The sequence below is a fragment of the Pezoporus occidentalis genome, unplaced genomic scaffold (genome assembly GCF_034315485.1).
Source record: "Pezoporus occidentalis ecotype Australia unplaced genomic scaffold, CSIRO_AGI_Poc_V1 ctg162, whole genome shotgun sequence".
Classification (NCBI taxonomy): Eukaryota; Metazoa; Chordata; class Aves; order Psittaciformes; family Psittacidae; genus Pezoporus; species Pezoporus occidentalis.
Window position 1 is genome coordinate 1,987,718 of NW_026913447.1, and position 19,437 is coordinate 2,007,154.

At 37.0% G+C, this 19,437-nt stretch overlaps 1 protein-coding gene across 2 annotated transcripts in view; it reads left to right on the forward strand.

Annotated features, from left to right (window-relative positions):
* SLC1A3 (solute carrier family 1 member 3) overlaps positions 1-19,437 on the forward strand; it is a 63,587-nt gene that overhangs the window by 19,969 nt on the left and 24,181 nt on the right. For both annotated transcript variants that reach the window (XM_062612939.1, XM_062612940.1), the window contains exon 3: positions 860-997. In XM_062612939.1, coding sequence (XP_062468923.1) covers positions 860-997 — 138 coding nt within the window. The remainder of the gene's footprint in view (positions 1-859; positions 998-19,437) is intronic.

Below are 19,437 nucleotides of genomic sequence, written 5' to 3' on the forward strand. Positions count from 1 at the left end.
ATAGACACCAAACCATTTTTTAGTAAATTGCAACTATTTATGTAAAGTAACCAAATACTTAACTAAATAAGCAAACAAAGCATTTGGTGCCAATTACAGGACAAAATATACAAAGTTCTACCTGAGAGATTTAGGTTGCCACAGTCAGCTCATCTCTAGATTCCATTTGTAAATATATCTCAAGCACCATTTATCTGTTGCCAGCAAGATAAATAGATCCACTCCCTTGGTCCACTCCCTCAGGCACTGAAACCCACCACCTGATTGTCCAACAAGACCTTCCAACTCTGATTAGCTGCTTCTTTGCAAGTGCTTGTGTTTCTGAGTGTAGGCATGTGTAGAACTACTAACCTCCTGATGCTGTTTTGCTGTGTAAAGACCAAACCACAAGAGGATTCTCAAATACGTCTACAAAGGTTATCTCATCTACAGCTCATCTACAGGATTAGGTCCCACAGTGTAAACAGGCATGGACAAGACTTCTGAAGGTTGGTAGCTAGTATGTATATGCATTGCAAATATGATTACACTCACAATCCCAGAATTCAAAGAACTTGGCTGCAGTAGCAGGAGCTGTTATCTTTTCATTAACGCTTAAGATATACCTTTGACATAAATCCAGATTTGAAAAAATAGCAGCACAAATAACCTCATGATTCTGTTACAGTGAAAAATAATGTAATGGTTTTAGCAAGAATCATCCTAATAGTAGTTGATATTCGAGAGAACAAATCAGGAGTGAAATCTGGGACACTGCATGTTACAATCAGATATGCGAAGTAAGTACTATGCAAATATTCGTGTTCAGATGTTACTACTACTTTAGAAGAGTAAGTCATGATCTTTTCCCTCTCTTTAGGTGTAATACTTGGATTTTCTCTCCGTTCATATAAGATGAGCTATCGGGAAGTCAAGTACTTTTCATTTCCGGGAGAACTGCTCATGAGAATGCTGCAAATGCTGGTCCTGCCGCTAATTGTGTCCAGTTTAGTCACAGGTAAGAAATAAAAAAGAAACTTTCTTTTTTGTTCTTTAAATAATTTGATAAAAATGCACACACTAAATCATAATAAATGAACTTTCCATGTCATAAAAGTGTTATAACCTGCAGAAGGAGATACATTTACTCTTGCTGTTTTAGAGGCAATATAACAAGAGGTTTGAATTAATATACAAAGAAAGCAATTCCAAGGCAATCTAACTGGACAAATTAGTATTTGTCACTTCTATGAAGATGACTCTCTACTCTTCTTTTTTCCTCTTAATTTCTGAACAGATATTTCCTTCACAATGTCCTATTGTTATCACAGATAATGGATCTCAGAAAAATACTTCCAAGACTAAAGAAAGTTTAAACTATGAATTGTGAGCCTGGGTAACCCATGCCTGTAAACCCAGATTGGCAAAACATCTATCTCCCAATCTTTTATAACAGATTAGAAAAAATAGGTGATAGATGGGTAGATTGGATAGTTTGAAAGAGACTTCATTCCATCAGTTCTGTTAAATTCCATCAATTCCATTGCTGTTTTCTGGTCAGCAGCTCTATTAAATTTCAAGCCCTCTTTTACTAAGTTGTTCCTTGAGCTAGAAATACAATAATTAATTTCTTATGGTGATTCATGCTTTGTCATTCCATCTAAGTTTCAGAGAAAATCTCTCAGATCTTCTATGAATGTTCAGAATGTATCTGTGATGTATTTATTGTATTTATTATAGAAAAGATTGTATTTATTAAAGAAAAGAAAGCATGGACATTGGTTTATCAGCACATCAGTGGTACAGCTTGGAGAGCTTAATTAAACCACACACTGTGCAGTCATAGAATCATAGAATCGTTAGGGTTGGAGAGGACCTTAAGATCATCTAGTTCCAACCCCCGTGCCGTGGGCAGGGACACCTTATGCTAAATCATATCACCCAAGGCCTCGTCCAACCTGGTCTTGAACACAGCCAGGGATGGAGCATTCCCAGCCTCCCTGAGAAACCCATTCCAGTGCCTCACCACCCTAACAGGAAAGAATTTCCTTCTTATATCCAACCTAAACTTCCCCTGTTTAAGTTTTAACCTGTTACCCCTTGTCCTGTCACTACAGTCCCTAATGAAGAGTCCCTCCCCAGCATCCCTATAGCCCCCCCGTCAGATACTGGAAGGCTGCTGTGAGGTCTCCACGCAGCCTTCTCTTCTCCAGGCTGAACAGCCCCAACTTTCTCAGCCTGTCTTCATACAGGAGGTGCTCCAGTCCCCTGATTATCCTCGTGGCCCTTCTCTGGACTTGTTCCAACAGTTCCATGTCTTTTTTATGTTGAGGACACCAGAACTGCACACAATACTCCAGGTGAGGTCTCACAAGAGCAGAGTAGAGGGGCAGGATCACCTCCTTCGACCTGCTGGTCATGCTCCTTTTGATGCAGCCTGGGATACGGTTGGCTTTCTGGGCTGCAAGCGCGCACTGCCAGCCCATGTCCATTTTCTCATCAACCAGCACCCCCAAGTCCTTCTCTGCAGGGCTGCCCTGAATCTCTTCTCTGCCCAACCTGTAGCTGTGCCTGGGATTGCTCTGACCCAGGTGTGGGACCTTGCACTTGGCATGGTTAAACTTCATGAAGTTGGCATCAGCCCACCCCACAAGCGTGTCAAGATCCCTCTGGATGGCATTCCTTCCCTCCAGCGTATCAGCTGAACCACACAGCTTGGTGTCATCGGCAAACTTGCTGAGGGCGCACTCAATCCCACTGTCCATGTCAGCAACAAAGATGTTGAACAAGACCGGTCCCAACACCGATCCCTGAGGGACACCACTCGTTACTGGTCTCCAGTAACTGGTCCTATTTTCTGAACACCTTAAACACTTCTTAATTGTCAGCAGGTCCAGAGACTATAAGCTCTTCTTCATTTCATTAATTGTCAAGTACTTTAACACTGAGATCTCCTCTTACAAATGCAAATGAACATAGACACAATCTTTACAGACAGCAAAGATAGTATATATGTATATGAGCTGTTAATACAACAGCAGCAAACTAAAGTATTCACAGCTAAACTATCATTTGCGTTCACATATTTCAAGGAGAAAGTAGTTTGTTTCTATGCACATGTACTATACAGATACTGAAAGCTTAATGAACACTGAAACCAGAGAGAAATTTATAAATCTTGTTGGGAAAAACAATGACATGTTTAATTCCCAGCAAGTGTATAATTCTATTTTATCTCATATGTCCTTGCTGTTTTCGTGTCCGTTTCACATGCAGAACTCCTCAGATTGGCTGGACGCTGATAGAAGAACCACTTAAAATAGAAAAGGAGAGACATTCACCCTTTTTCAGTTTCACCTTTCAGTTTCACTGCTGCTCTTTTCTGTAGGATGCGTTACTGCAGGAAAATTTACCTGCAAAGTTTCTTGTATCCATACTGGTTCTCTGAGAGAACTCAAGGTGAAGCAGGAAATCAGGCAGATTATTCTACACAAGGATTTGAATTCCCTTTAAAAATTCTAGGTACAGACACTTTGTCCAGGTAAAGATCAGCAAAACCACCTCAGAGTCACAAACATTCACAAGGAGCTGGCCTAGTGATAAACCACGCTCATATGCTGTATCTCCAGGTCTCAGCAGAGATTTTGTGAAATACCAGAACAGTTTCCAGTTAATTCTATTCTGAAAAGAATCATCAATCTCTGGATTTAAACAATTCCTTTCATTTTGATGGCTTTTATCCCCCTTTAAGACCTTTGGAGTCCTTTATCCTTTTTTATGCCTTTTTTCATAACAATAATTTCCCTTATTATATAAAGTTTTGGGAAAGAGAAATCTTATCTGTAAGATTCACGTTATTAGCATACCAGTGCCTTGTAATAGTAAGTGGACTATTCTTAGAGTTCCCTTTTGAATTAGAGATGGTAATTTGCAAGGTGAAAACATTTTAAACTTCTTTATTTAAGCAATGAACAATTAGAGAAAACTCAATGAAATTCAGAAATGGCAGATTTCATAATTTTAAAAGAATCATTAAAAAAAAACTATTTTTCTTTTCATGGGATTAAAAGTAATTTCCTAGTTGTTGCTTAAAACTGGAAAAAACTTTTCTACACTGAACAATACCTCATGTAGTGTAAAAATTTTTGTGGGTTTTTTTTTCTTTTGCTTCTACATATTTGCTGCAGAACTGTCATACTCAAGTAGAAATATAGGTGTAATTGAATATCTAAATAATAAAGAACTATATGTAGCCTTTACAGGTGTACTACTGTGCTTTTTAATAGAAGCTATTGGTTTCTTTTTTTGCACATTATTGGATAATTCTTTATGCTTCTCAAGTCAGTCTTAAGTTATTCTTGGCATCCATGAGCCAAATCTGTTATTTCCTGTATTTTGTTTGGCAAAAGAAAGTGGATGCCTCTTAACTAACCTCAGAAGGATCCCTTCAGGGTCTTGAACACTGATAATGTAATTGCTTCTTCCAACTGTGAATGATCTGAACAAATACTTAGGTTGTTGACAGGAATGAACATGTGTCCTAGATATGATGTTCTAGGTTTCCATTTGTATATGTGTAAGTGTGCTCAATTTAACTGGTAATGACAATATCAGCACATATGGTATCTGAAGTACTAGAAATAAGCTGTGGATAGTTATATTCCTTTGCAAATTTTGTGAATGTCAAAGAAATTAGAACAAAACCAAATTAATAATCATACGAGATGTAGGCTGTCATGTAAATGAAAGATAGATTGAGAAACTGAAGAATTCTGCTATAAAGCTAAACAGTTCTGACAGTTATTCACAGAATCTCAGGGAAATAAACTTACAAAAGGTGAAGTCAACCCAGTCATATTTCTCTATAGGCTCTTTAGGTACTTTCATGAAAGAAGCAATGCAGAATCACATTCAAAAGTTTTTACTCATCTTCACCTTATGGCTTATCATTATTGCATGTGGCTCAAGCACTTTATGAGATTTTATCTTCTGATGTGCATGTTACCCGGCATGTACTAACATTTGCTTGGGCAAAAACAGAGTTTATTTTCATACCTTTCACCATCTTTTACTGTTTATAGGAAAATATGTTTATACAAATATTGGTAGTCTTTATCTTTTGTGGTTTAGATAAAAATCCAGCTGCGTACTCTGTGGTTACTGGTCTTCATTCTCTACAGTCTTTCAAATAGGAGAACTCCTAAGTTGTTATTCCCAATCAGTATGTGTTACAAAGTCAAAGGCAAAAATCAAAGCACAGCATATGGGAGGCAGCATAAATAACCACAGAAACTGGTGACATTCCCATGGATTATTTCATTCACAAATCTGACCTGAATACAAAAACAGGCTGACAATTTTGCTCCATCTCTGTTTTGAATTCGCTAGTATTATAGGAGTTAAAAATATTTATTTTAACATAAATCATACTGGAGAAAGAGAAAGGGAATGTAGAAACAGTGAAACAGCGAGGTCCACTGGCTCACAGAAGAATGCACAGCAATAATAGAAACAAGCAAAGTTCCCAACTATGAATACCAATACAGTGCACTGTGCATTAGATTATAATGCCAATCCAAACTTTTAATGGGAGTAACAGTAATATGGTACAAATGAATCTTAATCACACACCAGTGTGTAGCAGGAAAAGAAGATGACTACATATAATGGAAATTTTAATGGAGACATGTAGATAAAGTTGTCACAGTTCAGCAGACACAAAGTACATAGCTGTTTTAGTTATATCAACGTAGAGAGGGAAATAAGCAAACAATTACAGCAAGAACAGTATATGGGGCCACCAGTGAAAGAGTTGCTGTAGAAATACTGCACCCAAAGTTACCTAGTGACTGCTTGCAGCTAGCTGTGATGCTATCACCAATAATCAGATATGCATAAATGGACCATATATTTTTCACCACATACAGCTGTTTAACAGGAATCTGTTAGCCATGAAGTTTAAAAAAAATTATTTTGAAGTTAATATATGATGTGATGGACTTAAACTATGTTGTATGACAGGGAACTGGGATACAATGGCACAGCCTCCCACATCCAGATAGCAGCTGTACCGAGTCTTCTGTAAAGACATAATTCTAGCAAATAATACAGTCTCATATTATTAAAGTTAAGAAATTAGGTTTTATATTTGCCGTTCCAATTCTTGGAATGAGGCAGTGAAAGAGCCATCAAGTGTAACTGGATGCAAGTGCTATTAAATCTTATCAAAACACCTATCCTCTGGTAAATTATTAGCATTTTTCATTTTGACAATTATAGTGTCCTTTATTAACATCTTAATAACAGTAAACATAAAGGGCCAGAATTCTGAATTTGTTCATCCTAAAACCCTCACATCAGAGAACACATTAGGAAGGTCTTGTAACGAGACGTGTGCATCACCTCTTCAGAAAAGTGTCAGGAATACATCCTTTGTCTAGGTTTGTGGAAGCAGGAGCTATAATGCATGAAGTCCCTAGGTAGCTCCAGTATTCTGTCTGCTTGCTGACAAGTCTGTTGTGGAAAAATGGCTGTCACTTACTACGAGGTCCCAGGTGCTGTCTCGTATCAGCCACAAATGTTTATGGTAGTTTCAACAGATAGAAACTCTCTCTTTCAGCAGGATTCCAGAGAGGGGAACAAATGGTATGGAGCCAGATTGTCCTTCTAATAGGAGGAAAAAGAGGGGTCAGCAGTAATTCCTTTTAGCTCATTCTGGCAGAATGGACTTATAACCAGCACCTGTGCAACATCTTGCATATTCACAACAAAGCTGAAAGCCAAAAATATTAACAAAAGTCAGTCTTCTCTGTTTCATTTTAAGAAATGCAGTATTCCTGATTTAGTTCATATAGTTCGTACATGAAAACTGAGATACAATTAGGCTGCTATTTAATTTGAACATCCAAAAGCTTTTTTTCACAAATAAAGGAAAACTCATGTTTTGATTTGTGTGTGTCCAAAACCAAGTCTGGCTAAAAATGTGGGCATGCAAATTACTAAGTTTGTAGAGAACCAGCCATCTTGCAAACAGGATTTTCTGTAGGGATAAAGAAACAATTGAAGAAATATTACAAGTATTGATTCATGTTCTGCAAGAGTTCAGTCTCAAGCTACCATCTAAATGGCAGATTCAGCAGCTAAAAATGCACAAACATGAAACTTCAAACACATAACTACTTCCAATACTGTGTTTTCAGTGCCTGTATTACTGTATAAAACAAATGTCTGTAAGGTCTAGCATATAGCCTGTAATAGTCATTACTTAGGCACTCAAAGATGAAAAAAATTGCAATCTTCTTGTACTGTTCCCCTCCACAGTCTTTAAGAGAATGTAGGAAAAATAATTTCAATAATTATGTCATGTAATTAAAAAGTATTTTGGACAAAGGTTTTAGAAGTTAAAAAAATCAGTTTAGGTAGCAAGGAGCTACATTTTTAAAAATCATTAAGAAAAAAAAGGTAGGTTGGAAACTATTCAGCACCTAGAAACATAATTTGTCAAGCCAAAGCACAAAAAGAACTATGTCCAGATTTAGTGTGTGTTGGCAGTCACTGTGACAATGATTCCTGAATACGTTTCCTGAACAAGTTTTTGCACCAAAAGTGCTCCAGGAGGAAATAAACTATATCCAGTTGCAAGTCTTGCATGTTAGAAAATCATAATGAAGTGTCATGTGTATTTGTAGAATAAACACAGCTTAGGGTGGCACTCAGAAAGTGCTATATAACTTTATTTATGCAAATACCAAAAGTAAATAGTGACAAAAGGTCATAAAATGAAAATATAACTAAATTCTGAACCATTTCTGAATCAATTTTGAATAGGAAACACACAGCAATTTGTCTTCACACAAGCCTGAGAGATCAGTGCTAAGCAAACCCAGATCTTACAAAAAATTAGCATGCAGTAAGAATAGGGATTAAATTAGTGGATATAATGACACTCTATAAAATAAAATTTTATTATATGTTAAAAAAAGAAAACCTAAGTGTGGTATACAGTAGAAAATACACAGCTGTGGTTTCTGAAGTCTTAGTCTCTGCAAGCAGAGACAGGCACAGACAGCAAGGGTATTCAAGAGCAAAGTCTACAATAGCTAGACAGCAAAATTAAAAAAGCCCTTTAAAATAATTCCAGTTTGCTAGAAGCCTTTAATTAAAGGCTGATTTAAGTTTCATACAGCTTTTCTTAGTGGACCACTACTTTAAGTTGTTTCAGAAACTATTGAATTGGTTGTTAAACGCTTCTATTAAGTTTGCAGTCTGAATGGGATTTCAACTGAGTTGATAATAGGTAACAACCTGCCATCCACAAAGACTTAGTTTGATTTTTTTATCTTAGTTCAAAAATATAACACCAAGACTTTTCTTGCTGACCAGCATTTCACTGGCAAAACAAAAAGCAGAAACTATTTGGAGAAACACATGAGAGTTAAAACATCTTGCCTGAGCACTGATGAACTATTTTCAATCTGCACTGTCTCTTTTTTAACATTTCTATTTCAGTCAAAGGCAGAAGGACTAAAAATATCTTAGGTACAACTCAAAACAAATTTTTGAGTTTAATATAAGTAAATATGAATTGGTTACAGGAAAAACAGTAGGTCTGAGAATTTAAAAAAAAAAGAAAATCAAAAATATTACAAATGTAACATCAGCTACATTAGATTGTAAATAGAAAAGACTTGGTAGTGTATTTTGTACAGCAAAATGGCCAAAATGCAAACCCAAGACTCCTCAGTATTTTGGGAATTAGGACACTGAAAACAAGCATTTCTTTTGGAATATTGAAGACTGAAACTGTAAAGAACAATGTTGTCACTAATGAATGACGCAGTGATAATGTGACAGTTCAATTAGAATGGTGTCAAGTGCAAAGTAATACACCTGAGAAAGGGGAACATACTACACCTGTATTATACCTAATCACAGGCTCTCAGATGGCCATTAGTACACGGGCAAGAATTCTTCGACTCACCTTCACCTCAGGGAAAGGTGATAGAGCGTATTAGTGGAATGGAGTTATAGTGAAATGCAAGGAGGGATTAAACAAACTGCAACTTTATGGCTTGAAAAAGCTATAATTGCAGAAGATGGCCATGAAAGTCCACAGAAGATATTAATCACTTGTAGAGACTTAGATGAACTATTTATTATTATATCTCATAATTATTTTTCATAACTAAGGAAATATGAAACAGGGAAATATGAAATAATTAGGTTGAATGAAATAACTAGTCAGCACATTTATAGTAAAGGGAAGTATTTTTTCACATAGCGCACAACTTGTGCTGTACAGCGCCACAAGCCAGAAGTTAATAGTTTCAAAAGGTAAGAGAGTTCACTGTAGAGATACAGCCATCATGGGGCAGCCATGAGCTCAGCAAAATGTTTGCTGAAACCTAGAATCTCTTCACAGAATTGCCATTTTCTTTTACTTGGGTGGGAAGTCTCCTGATGGTAACTTTTTCAGACTCACACAGTCAGATCTGGTTTTCTTCATGCAAGTGCATCCAGGATGCTGTTATACTGATAAAGTTTGATGCAAAACTCTTGTAACATACCACCAGTCCCATAAATTACTGGGTTTTGTTGTGATGGCTTTTTCCAGAAAACATCAGTTATGGCTAGGTCTGGGCATAGTCTGCCAGTTCTGGGTGGATTCTGCTTCAGATATTTTACTTGGGCCACCCTGAGGACACTTTTTCCCCATTTACACAAGGCCTTTATCATTTTATTCCCCTAGGACTTGATCTTTCCAGGTTTGACTGAATGACGTCATTAATACACTTCGCAGCAAAGTTAATTCAGTTTAGCTAAAAGCCCATCTATATGTCTCTGGAAGGTAGCAAGTACCATCTGAATTCCAGAAATGGGGAAAAAGAAATTCCTACAGTCCTCTACCTCTTCTCAAGGCTGGCTTCTCTTCCATCACCTGTTTCTCAGGAAAACGAAGTTTGTATGTTTAGCGTTTTTGATCTTGACCAAGCATTCATCTTTGTCAAGCATGGTATTTCCATCTGAAAGAGGGACAGAGGGACACGTGCTATCAGCACAGATTCCTCAGAAATTTGCACACTTAGCAAAGCAGAGCAGTTTAGTACACCGCAGACTTTCAGTTCCTGCTAATGTGAAGACAGCTACACCTAGCAAAGCACCTGGAGTGGTAAGCTCTTAAATTCTGGTTCTTCAGCTCAACAGATACGAAAGTTTGTGTGTTCTTTCTATTTATACTATCTTGGAAGGACCTTTTTCTCTGCATAAGTCTGTCAAAACCAGATATACCAATGTTGATCTACAAAGAGAAGTAAAAACTACTGCAATACAGAAAGACCTGTGGAAAAAAAAAAAAAAAAAAGAAGTCTCATCATTTATGGGGCTATATTATGTAGGAAAGAAAAGAGAAAGTTCTTTAGTTTCACATGAATGAATAGCAATTCAGTTCTAATATCGAGTGAGAAATACGCAAGTAAAGAAAACAGTTGAGTGCTCAATTCTCATGTCAACACAAGCTTTCCAGTTTTAATGTTATTCTTAAAGACCCACCATCTCTTAAAATCAAGTATCAAAGCAAGTTGAATTCCTGGCCCCTTAGTTGTGAAGAAAAGCTCAAAACCAGATTCTGACTGTATTCTGAAAACTCAAGAATCATACAACAAGGAGCACTTACGTGAAAAAGTGTTGGGGTTTAGAGTATTACAGTATTCGGAAAACAGTACATGTAGTTACTCAGTTAGCAGATCTGGTATTAATCTTTACTAAATATTCATCTTTACTACTTCACTGAAGAGTTTGGAGGGCTTCAAGCATATCAGAAGTTGTGAAGAGTTTTTTGGACTAAGCACATGAACACATTTATTTAGATGCCTCAGCTGAGCATGTTTTCAGAATCAGGCTTCAGTAACAATTATATACTAAAACAGAATTAACATTTTTTCATATAATTACACCTTTTCATCATCAGAATATTATACTGCTAACTCCTTACTGGAGGTAGATAAGAAAAAGAAAAGTACAGCGTAGTACTAGAAGTACGCTATTTACAATAGAATTAACATACTGGTGCTGATTCTTTCCACCATAAACAGCTCTCTTTCTCTCTACTCATATGCAAAGCCAAACACTTTATTCTGACATTTCACCACCCACTTCTAACTTAGATCTGAATGCTTACATATTATCAGAGATTATTCAGTGAATATAGTTCCTTTCCAGAGCTAGGGGAAAAATAGGTTTTGGTCAAGGGTTTGCCTAATGAATGGTTATTTCACTAATGAATACATTCTTGCACTGAAAATCAGCTTTGTCCAATATTTCCAATTGTGGTATGTCTTAACTCCCCACCCCTGGAAACAAAGTTGCAGAACAGCTTACTGAGTCTGGCTAATATCTAAAGGCTAATGAAGCTGTGTGACAGCCTACATCTGTAAAGAAAGTAAACTTTAAGTTTCAAGATATGATGTTTAATAATTCTTTAAAAAGTAAATAGAGTTCTTTTCTGGAAGACATTACAATTAATAATAATAGTGGTTTCTTTCATCTCTTAAAATAAGCTAGTATTTTCACTGGTATACCTCAGACCTCCCATTGAAATTTATATCCTCAATCCTCCCTGCAAGCAGGTGATGCCCAGATGGTAACTGTATAACACCTGAGTTATGGAAGCCAAAGCCTATTCTTCATCTTCATCTGTACTTAGCACTGTAATATCCCAGAAAAAGAGCTGAATAATGTTATTAAAAAGCTACTGTCAGGCATTGCAGAGGAAATCTTCTTTCCATCACCTCCTACAAGCCTGTAAGGTGGAGAAAGACAAAGCAAAAAACTGTACAGCTTTGATGTCGCAAGGCTGAAACTGAATCAGTGACCCAAAGTTCAAGAGGTCAGTGAAACAAAGGAGAGAAAAGAAGGAAAACAAAAGCCTCTTCATATGAAACTCCAGTTCCACACTTTCATAATGAGTTCTCAGAACAGCCTTAACATCATTACTGAATTGTGAAAAAAAAAACAACCCACAATTATAACAACAATTTAAAATGTCATACACTAATTGCAGCTGAAGTACGGACTCCTTAGTGTTCATATGGCATATTACCAGAGGACCTTAATTTCACAAATAGGAAGCATTGATTTAGGGTGTAATTAAATTACAATTTAGTCCTATGGATGATGACAAAAAAAGGATAAATGTGTATGATATTCTTAGGCTTTTTAAGTGCTTATGATGTTCTAAATTTGAACGTTTGTACTTATTATTCAGATATTAACTTGTGGATTGTAAGTAGTGTTTTAAAATGCTGCTTGTTCATAAACTGAAAATTGCTTATACACATTTTTTCAAGTTACGACTACATTAGATCCCATACTCTTTAAATAGACTTCGTTATGCTTGATAAAGGAAGTCTCAGATTGTTTCTAGACTCTTTATTTAATACAAAATTCATTTATTATGCCATATAAAGCTTTATATGTAGAACTTTTCTTGAAATTCAAGTTAACGTGATTCTTTAAAAAAAAAATCTGAAAGTGCTCTGTGTTGTCAAATTAGCTACTATCCTGCAATTTCTATTGCTAGTAATGCATTAATTAGAGACATGAAAGAGCTCTATGCATTTCCTTATGATATGGATAGATAATATGTAGTGATACATTTGTACCTGAACTTTCAAAGGGACTGAGGCCCCACTATACAAGCCCCTGTACGAAAGTCAGTAGTACTGGGCATAATGTCTTTCAGGACAAACTTCCCCAAACTGAGAAGATGTTAGGTTGACATTGCTGACTTCAATGTCATAGATGATAGACAACTGAGCTACTTCTGTAGCAGTATAGGGAGCGGGGTAACAGCAGCATGGAGCTCTATTCAAAGTGATTTACATTGCTTCATGTGAATGCAGATAGCTCTACAACTCATCAGAAATTAAGATTATACTTGAGGCATGAGAGTAGAAATGTCAGGAAAAAAAGTGTAAATCCATGAAGAGCAGTGCACGGAAAACACACATACTGTTGTAAAATATTACAGACTGAGAAAACATGTGGCCCATTGGAAGGAATGTGTTGAACTAAAAGGATTACAAAAACATGTAAACACCAGCAGGGTATGTGTAATGTAGACAAAAATGAAAGCAATAGATCCATGAGCATCTCACATAAATTTTATGGAAGATCAAGGAATAAAACAACAGCAGATGAATGAACTGCTAGCTTGAAAGCAGAATGAAAATTTATCACTTTTAAGCTGGACAGATGCACCAATTAGTGCTGTGCCACTGACAAGATTCCTAAAAAAAGAACCAAAAATAAAATTAAAACAAAGAGACATTTTTATTATTAAAAAGCTCGTAGAAGAATAGACAGTAGCTACTGCAAAAATGAAAAATATGCAGAATTCTTTCGTGAGTGGGAAGTTACTAGAGTAACTTCAGATTACTCAAGTAGAAATGTTGCTGAATTAGGAAATAAAAATTATACCAGGGGTTTAAAAATTGTGCAAAAATTAGAATTCCAAGCAGAAATTTAAAGGCCAGGTTTCTACAAGATGCATTAACCCAGTACCATTAATTCAAACCTTAGTTGAGTAACATCCAACTGTGCAAAGCTTATTTCCAGATGATGACTGCTGCATGAACACTATAAAATTAACTTAACTGGTGTCAGGTCCTAGCGAACGATCGTCCAAATAAAAGACATTATCACTGCAATAGAGTCTATTATTAGAAGTTTTAGTGAAGTATCCAAGAACTGGCTGGCCAACAATCCTGGATCACATTCTGAGTGAGACGGTGATGCCTCCAGCATAGAGCTGTGACAAGTTATAGATCAGTACAATCCCATACCCTTAGAATTACTAGCTATTGTATCTGTAGAAATACGTCTAATCTCATATCTGTATTCTCAAGTATGGTATTTATTCAGTAGCAGCTAAAGTAGATCAAGAGTGACTTAGCATAGTAAAGAGTCTACAGCTTCATACAGCCAGTCAGATAATAGAAGCACTGTACATTGGTGGAATGTTGTTTCATAAATGCTGCGCATACAAAACCATGTCTATGAAGAACTCCAGGCACAGTCTACTGAGACTCAGACCAGTGTTTTAGCAGATTAAAAGCTTATACCTGTATTTTAAGAGATTGCATTACGGATTCTTATGGAGCACTAAGTAATGTGCATAAACACCACCTACAAGGCAAAGGTATCTATGTCACTGGTATCTTGCCAGGATGCATGTGTTTCATGTTTGAGTTAGATGTTTTTAGCAATATGTTCAGAATAACTGAAAGTCAGCATTTTTGTCCTTGGCAATAGGACAAAATTCAAGCATATTTATTTCAGTCTTGTAACAACATGTCCTTTAGGATTCAAGCTAACTTAACGTGCTTTGGCTTATCAGCTACTACCATTCACTTTTTTCCTTATTAAACCAAAATAATTTACCATGCTACATTATGTTTTACTTAAGGAAGTGTGCTCCTTTTTTCACTTCTGATACAGAAAATAAGCAGCTCTATGCCCAGCTGAAGAATCCCATTTCCAGCAAAGTTTAGTCCAAATGTCTGGACATAAAAGGATGTCATTTTAGAATTGCACTGTACAGGTAGCAGCAGTGTTCTGCTACCAAAAAAAAATGGTGTGCTGCTATTTTCTATGTTCCTGGGTCTCTGATTCTTGGCTTGAAGACAGTCAGCCCTTTGTACTCTGTTATTACAATGAGGTAACCAAAGAAAGACAGTCTTGGTTTGAGACTGTCAGCTGTTACTAATCACTGCTTCATGGCTTGCTGTGAATCCCTGCTTGCCTCTCCCTCCTGCTCTGCTTAGCACACATAAAGAAGATAAATTACTCCCTAGTTTCCCTTCAGAAAGCATATTGTTTGGCACATTCCAATACTGTGAGCAAAAGATGGAATAATGCGAAGAGTTAAATGGGTATCTAAACAGCCGCACAGCAGGGGCCTTCTCAGGCAGATGCAAGTTTCAGGAAATGTTCTTTCCTACTGGATCTCCAAATGTATTCTGTTCTATTGAAACCTAAAAAGTACATCAACTATACTTTTCAGAATGGTAGAGCATATTCCTGCAAGAGGTTTCCTGCAGTAACACAAGTATCACTGACAGTAAATGCAGCATCTAACTGTACCATATTTACATATTTTATTTTATTGGGATGATAGCTATAACTTATTGGTCAACAACAAGCATAGTCTGGGGAATTTTATGGAAGTCTTCCCTTCCCTCATGGACTGACACTGTCCTGACAGTCAAGAATTTAAAAGGAAGAATCTTACAATAGTTTGGGTTGGAAGGGTCCTTTAAAGGCCATCTGGTCCAACACCCCTGCAGTGAGAAGGGACATCGTCAACTAGATCAGATTGCTCAGAGTCCCACCCAACCTGACCTTGAATGTTTCCAGGGATGGGGCATCTACCACCAGCCTGTGCCAGTATTTTACTACCCTCATAGTAAAGAATTTCTTCCTTATATCTGGTCTCAGTTTACCCTCTTCTGGTTTAAAACCATCCACCTGTATCTTACTGCTACAGGCCCTACTAAAAATCTGTCCCCATCTTTCTCATAAGTCCCCCTTAAGTATTGAAAGTCCACAATAAGGTCTCCCTGAAGCCTTCTTTTCTCCAGGATGAAGCCCAACACTCTGAATCTGTTTTCCTAGGAGAGGTGCTCCAGCCCTCTGATCATCTTCGTGCCCTTCCTCTGGACTTACTCCTTCGGGTTCATGTGTTTCTTGTAAAGGGAACTCCAGAGCTGCATGAAATACTCCAGGTAGGGTCTCATGAGAGCAGAGTAGAGGGGGAGAATCACCTCCCTCAACCTGCTGCTCGTGCTGGACGCGGTTGGCTTTCTGGGCTGTGACTCCACATTGCCAGCTCATGTCCAGCTTTTTGTCTGCCAGTAATGCCCAAGTCCTTCTCCACAGGGCTGCTCTCAATCCTTTCAATCCTTTCAGTTTATTATCCTTTAATACCAGGGGTTGCCGCAAACCAAGTGCAGGACTTTGCCATTGGTGTTGTTGAACCTCATGAGGGTCACATGCGCCCACTTCTCAATCTTGCGCAGGTCTCTCTGGATAGCATGTCGTGTCCCTCAGGCATGCCAACTGCACCACTCAGCTTCGTGTCACCTGCAAATTTGCTGTGGGGGCTCTCTATCCCACTGTCTATGTCATTGATGAAAATACTAAACAGTTCTGGTCCCAGTACAGAACTCTGAGGGACACCACTCGGTACTGATCTCCATCTGGACATTGAGTTGACCAATAAAGTTATTTGTACATGGAAACAAGTGAAGTCAGAAGTGGGCATGGCTGTGGAATACCCTACCAGGAAAATATGATAAAAATAGCAACTGATTTGAACCTCAAGCTCAATAAATTTCTAATGAACACTGTATAATATATTTGCCTGCTGCATGTGAATGCTATTGGCAGCCCAGGAAATACTTTCCAGCATAGATTACTGTTATTTTTTTTTAATAAGATAACAACTGAAATTGGTGCACTGAAGTCAGAATTTCATAAAGAGAAGCTATTCCACTGAAAGAGCAGCTACCAGTGATGAATAACAAAATGATCTTTAATTATTCATGGTTAACTGAAAGTTAAAAGTTGTTGTAAAACCACTAAAGACTATTTGGGCCTCTACAAGTACATGTGGCAGGATTAGGTTAACATCCTCTAGAAAAAGTCTTTTTTTCATCATAGGCAGCCTTTCTCCTTACTGTAGTACTGGAGAATCCACAAAGTAAGGTACATCACTTTAAGTGCTTATGTGGACTCTTCTGCATGTTGTTGATGGCATCTTTCTGTTAAAGTCTGTAATGTCTCTTATTCACTCATGCAGTGAGATTTTTTTCCTTACATGTAACAAGAACATCTGTGTATTTTCATAAGTATATATTTTTATGCTGATTTTTTAAGGCAGTGCTGTTTGAGTAGCTGTGGCCCTCACAAGCTCTCTCAGCCCAGGTGCTCTTTCACACACCCTTGTTCTCTCCTTGTCATCAAATGGTGTTTGCTCAGCTCCTGGTGAGAACAGAGCCAGCTTAAAGATAAGCTGAGAGAAGTGAGGAATACTTAACTTGTTTAATAGTGCTACTACCAAAGAGCAAAGGATGCAGTTTAACAATACAGCTAACTTGAAGTAATGACAAACTGCTGCCAAAATGCTAGTTTTCTGCCCTTGGCCATGCTCTCCTTCTACTTCCCTTGTAAAAGTTCCGGTTTTCACATGACTCTATTCTGAAATTATTCATAATGACAAACTGGCTGAAAAACTAACCCAACAAATCTCAAAGTTAATAGTTTTCTGGTGGCAATGAATGGGACATGACTACAAAGCTGTGGGGCAAGTCTTGTCCTTTAGGAGCCACTCTTACCCATTTTATTGGCTCATTGAATTGCAGTACTATATTCCAGCCATGGGTTTCATTAGTCAGCTTGGCATAATCATGGTCATGTAATTCTGGATCAAAAACAACTGCTAATTTTCCTGTGAGATGTTTTCCCAGTGTTCTTTAATGGACCTGGAAAAACTAATCCAATCTAAAGTCAGTAAGTTAAATATAATAAGCAAAATTAAATTAATTAAATCTAATTTAATTACTTAAATTTCATATTCAAATAAGTTAAACTGAAATTTAGGGGCAACTCATCCCATCAGTTAATGCAAAAAGGCATAAGGAGCTGTATTTCAGACTTGCATTTTATGTGGCTTCAGGAAATCGTTAGTTGTATTGATTTAATATTAATTAACTTCACCAATGCATGCAGTTCTTTGAAAATGTTATTTAGCTTTTTTCTTTGCAGTTTTATTATTTAATACTACTGCTATTAAAAATAATAATCAAGTTTGTATTAATTCTGAGCCTGATCTTGTCAGGGGCTCAGTTGTCAAAGCTTTAAATATTATTTAACTTTTGTTTTCTGGGAACACTCACCACCAGTCGAGACATGCTCATCATCTATCAGAATAAAGCTCTAGAGCTTAATCATGTTAATTAAATTTGGGCAATACTTCCACTTTCACCTATTGCTTTACAATTGCCTTACAATTTTTCTGCCAGCATATTTTACTATGACCTTGCACAGCATTATTTATTTCCACAAATCCTCATCAACATACACAAAAGGATTGTTCTCATGGCCTCACACTGTGAGTTTACTCATCACACAGTGCTTAGTGGATGCAGGGGGTTGGGAGTAGCTCATTTAAGACTGCTTCATTAGGAGAATGAAAGGCAACCTTAAAGAAACCAAATTAGGGGAACACTCCTAAGTCAACAATTGCCATTATTGCTGTTCCACCATAGGAATCCTTAACAAGCAACTACAATTTCCTAATGAAGAGACTGTAAAAAGTAAGCAGGAAAATAATTAGCGAAAAAAAGATGCTATACTCATTAAAGACTGAGTCCAAAACATCTAAATGATTTTTTAATAAAAATCTACATTAGCAAGGAAGTGCCATCAATTCAGTTCTAAAGGAAGCATTTTTTTATAGCAAGAATGATTAAATGATGGAACAAGCTTCACAGAAAGGTGGTCAATGTGTCATGCCTGTCAGTGTTTGAGAAGCATTTGGACAGTGCCACTAATAAAATGCTTTAACTTTTGGTCAGCCCTGAAGTGGTCAGGCAGTCAGACTAGAAGATTGTTGTAGGTCCCTTATAACTGAAATATACTTTTCTATATTTAAAGTTTTCACCATTATGCCTCAAAAGTGATTCTTAAAAAAAAACAAAAATTGAAATTTTGTGGGCAAAATATTAGATACTCTGTTAAAAGCACAAGAATGTTAATATATGAAAGGAAACACAGAAACTTCTTATTTTTTCCCAAAGTTTTTAAAAGGCAGCAAAAAAGATTCCAGAAACAGGGTCTTTCAGCATGAAACAGAGTAGCTGGGAATTTCACCTGTTTTCAAACTGAAATTACACACATGCATACACTCACATGCACAGCCCCTCCCCACAGCGACAGAATCCCACTTGCTCTGAGAAATTATAAAATCACTGAAGGTACTAGGATCAGACCTAAGTATTGATTGGTAATTTTTTAGAAAAAACAAAAGAAAATGAATCTTGCTTCTTGCCCAGTTCTTCATTGGCATCCTACTTGATGCTGAGTATAAAGAAGAAGATCCCATTTAAAACCTGCAAGTTATGGGCCCTGATTTGGTAAATCATGTTGTAAGTAACTAATGTTAAGGGCAAACAGAAATTCAGTGCAATAGAAGCAACTCTGGATTTGTAAATTCTAGGATTCTGTATTTCTAGAATTATAAAGTACATAAAGAAATCTAGACTCATAAGTACAATATAAAAAAATGTAGTTTACACAAACCCAGTCATAGTGTAGTAGCTATTCAGGAAAGTTGCTGCATCATTAGTTCAGTCTAATTTGTGGAACAATTATTAAGTCAAGTGAACAATCAGGACTATC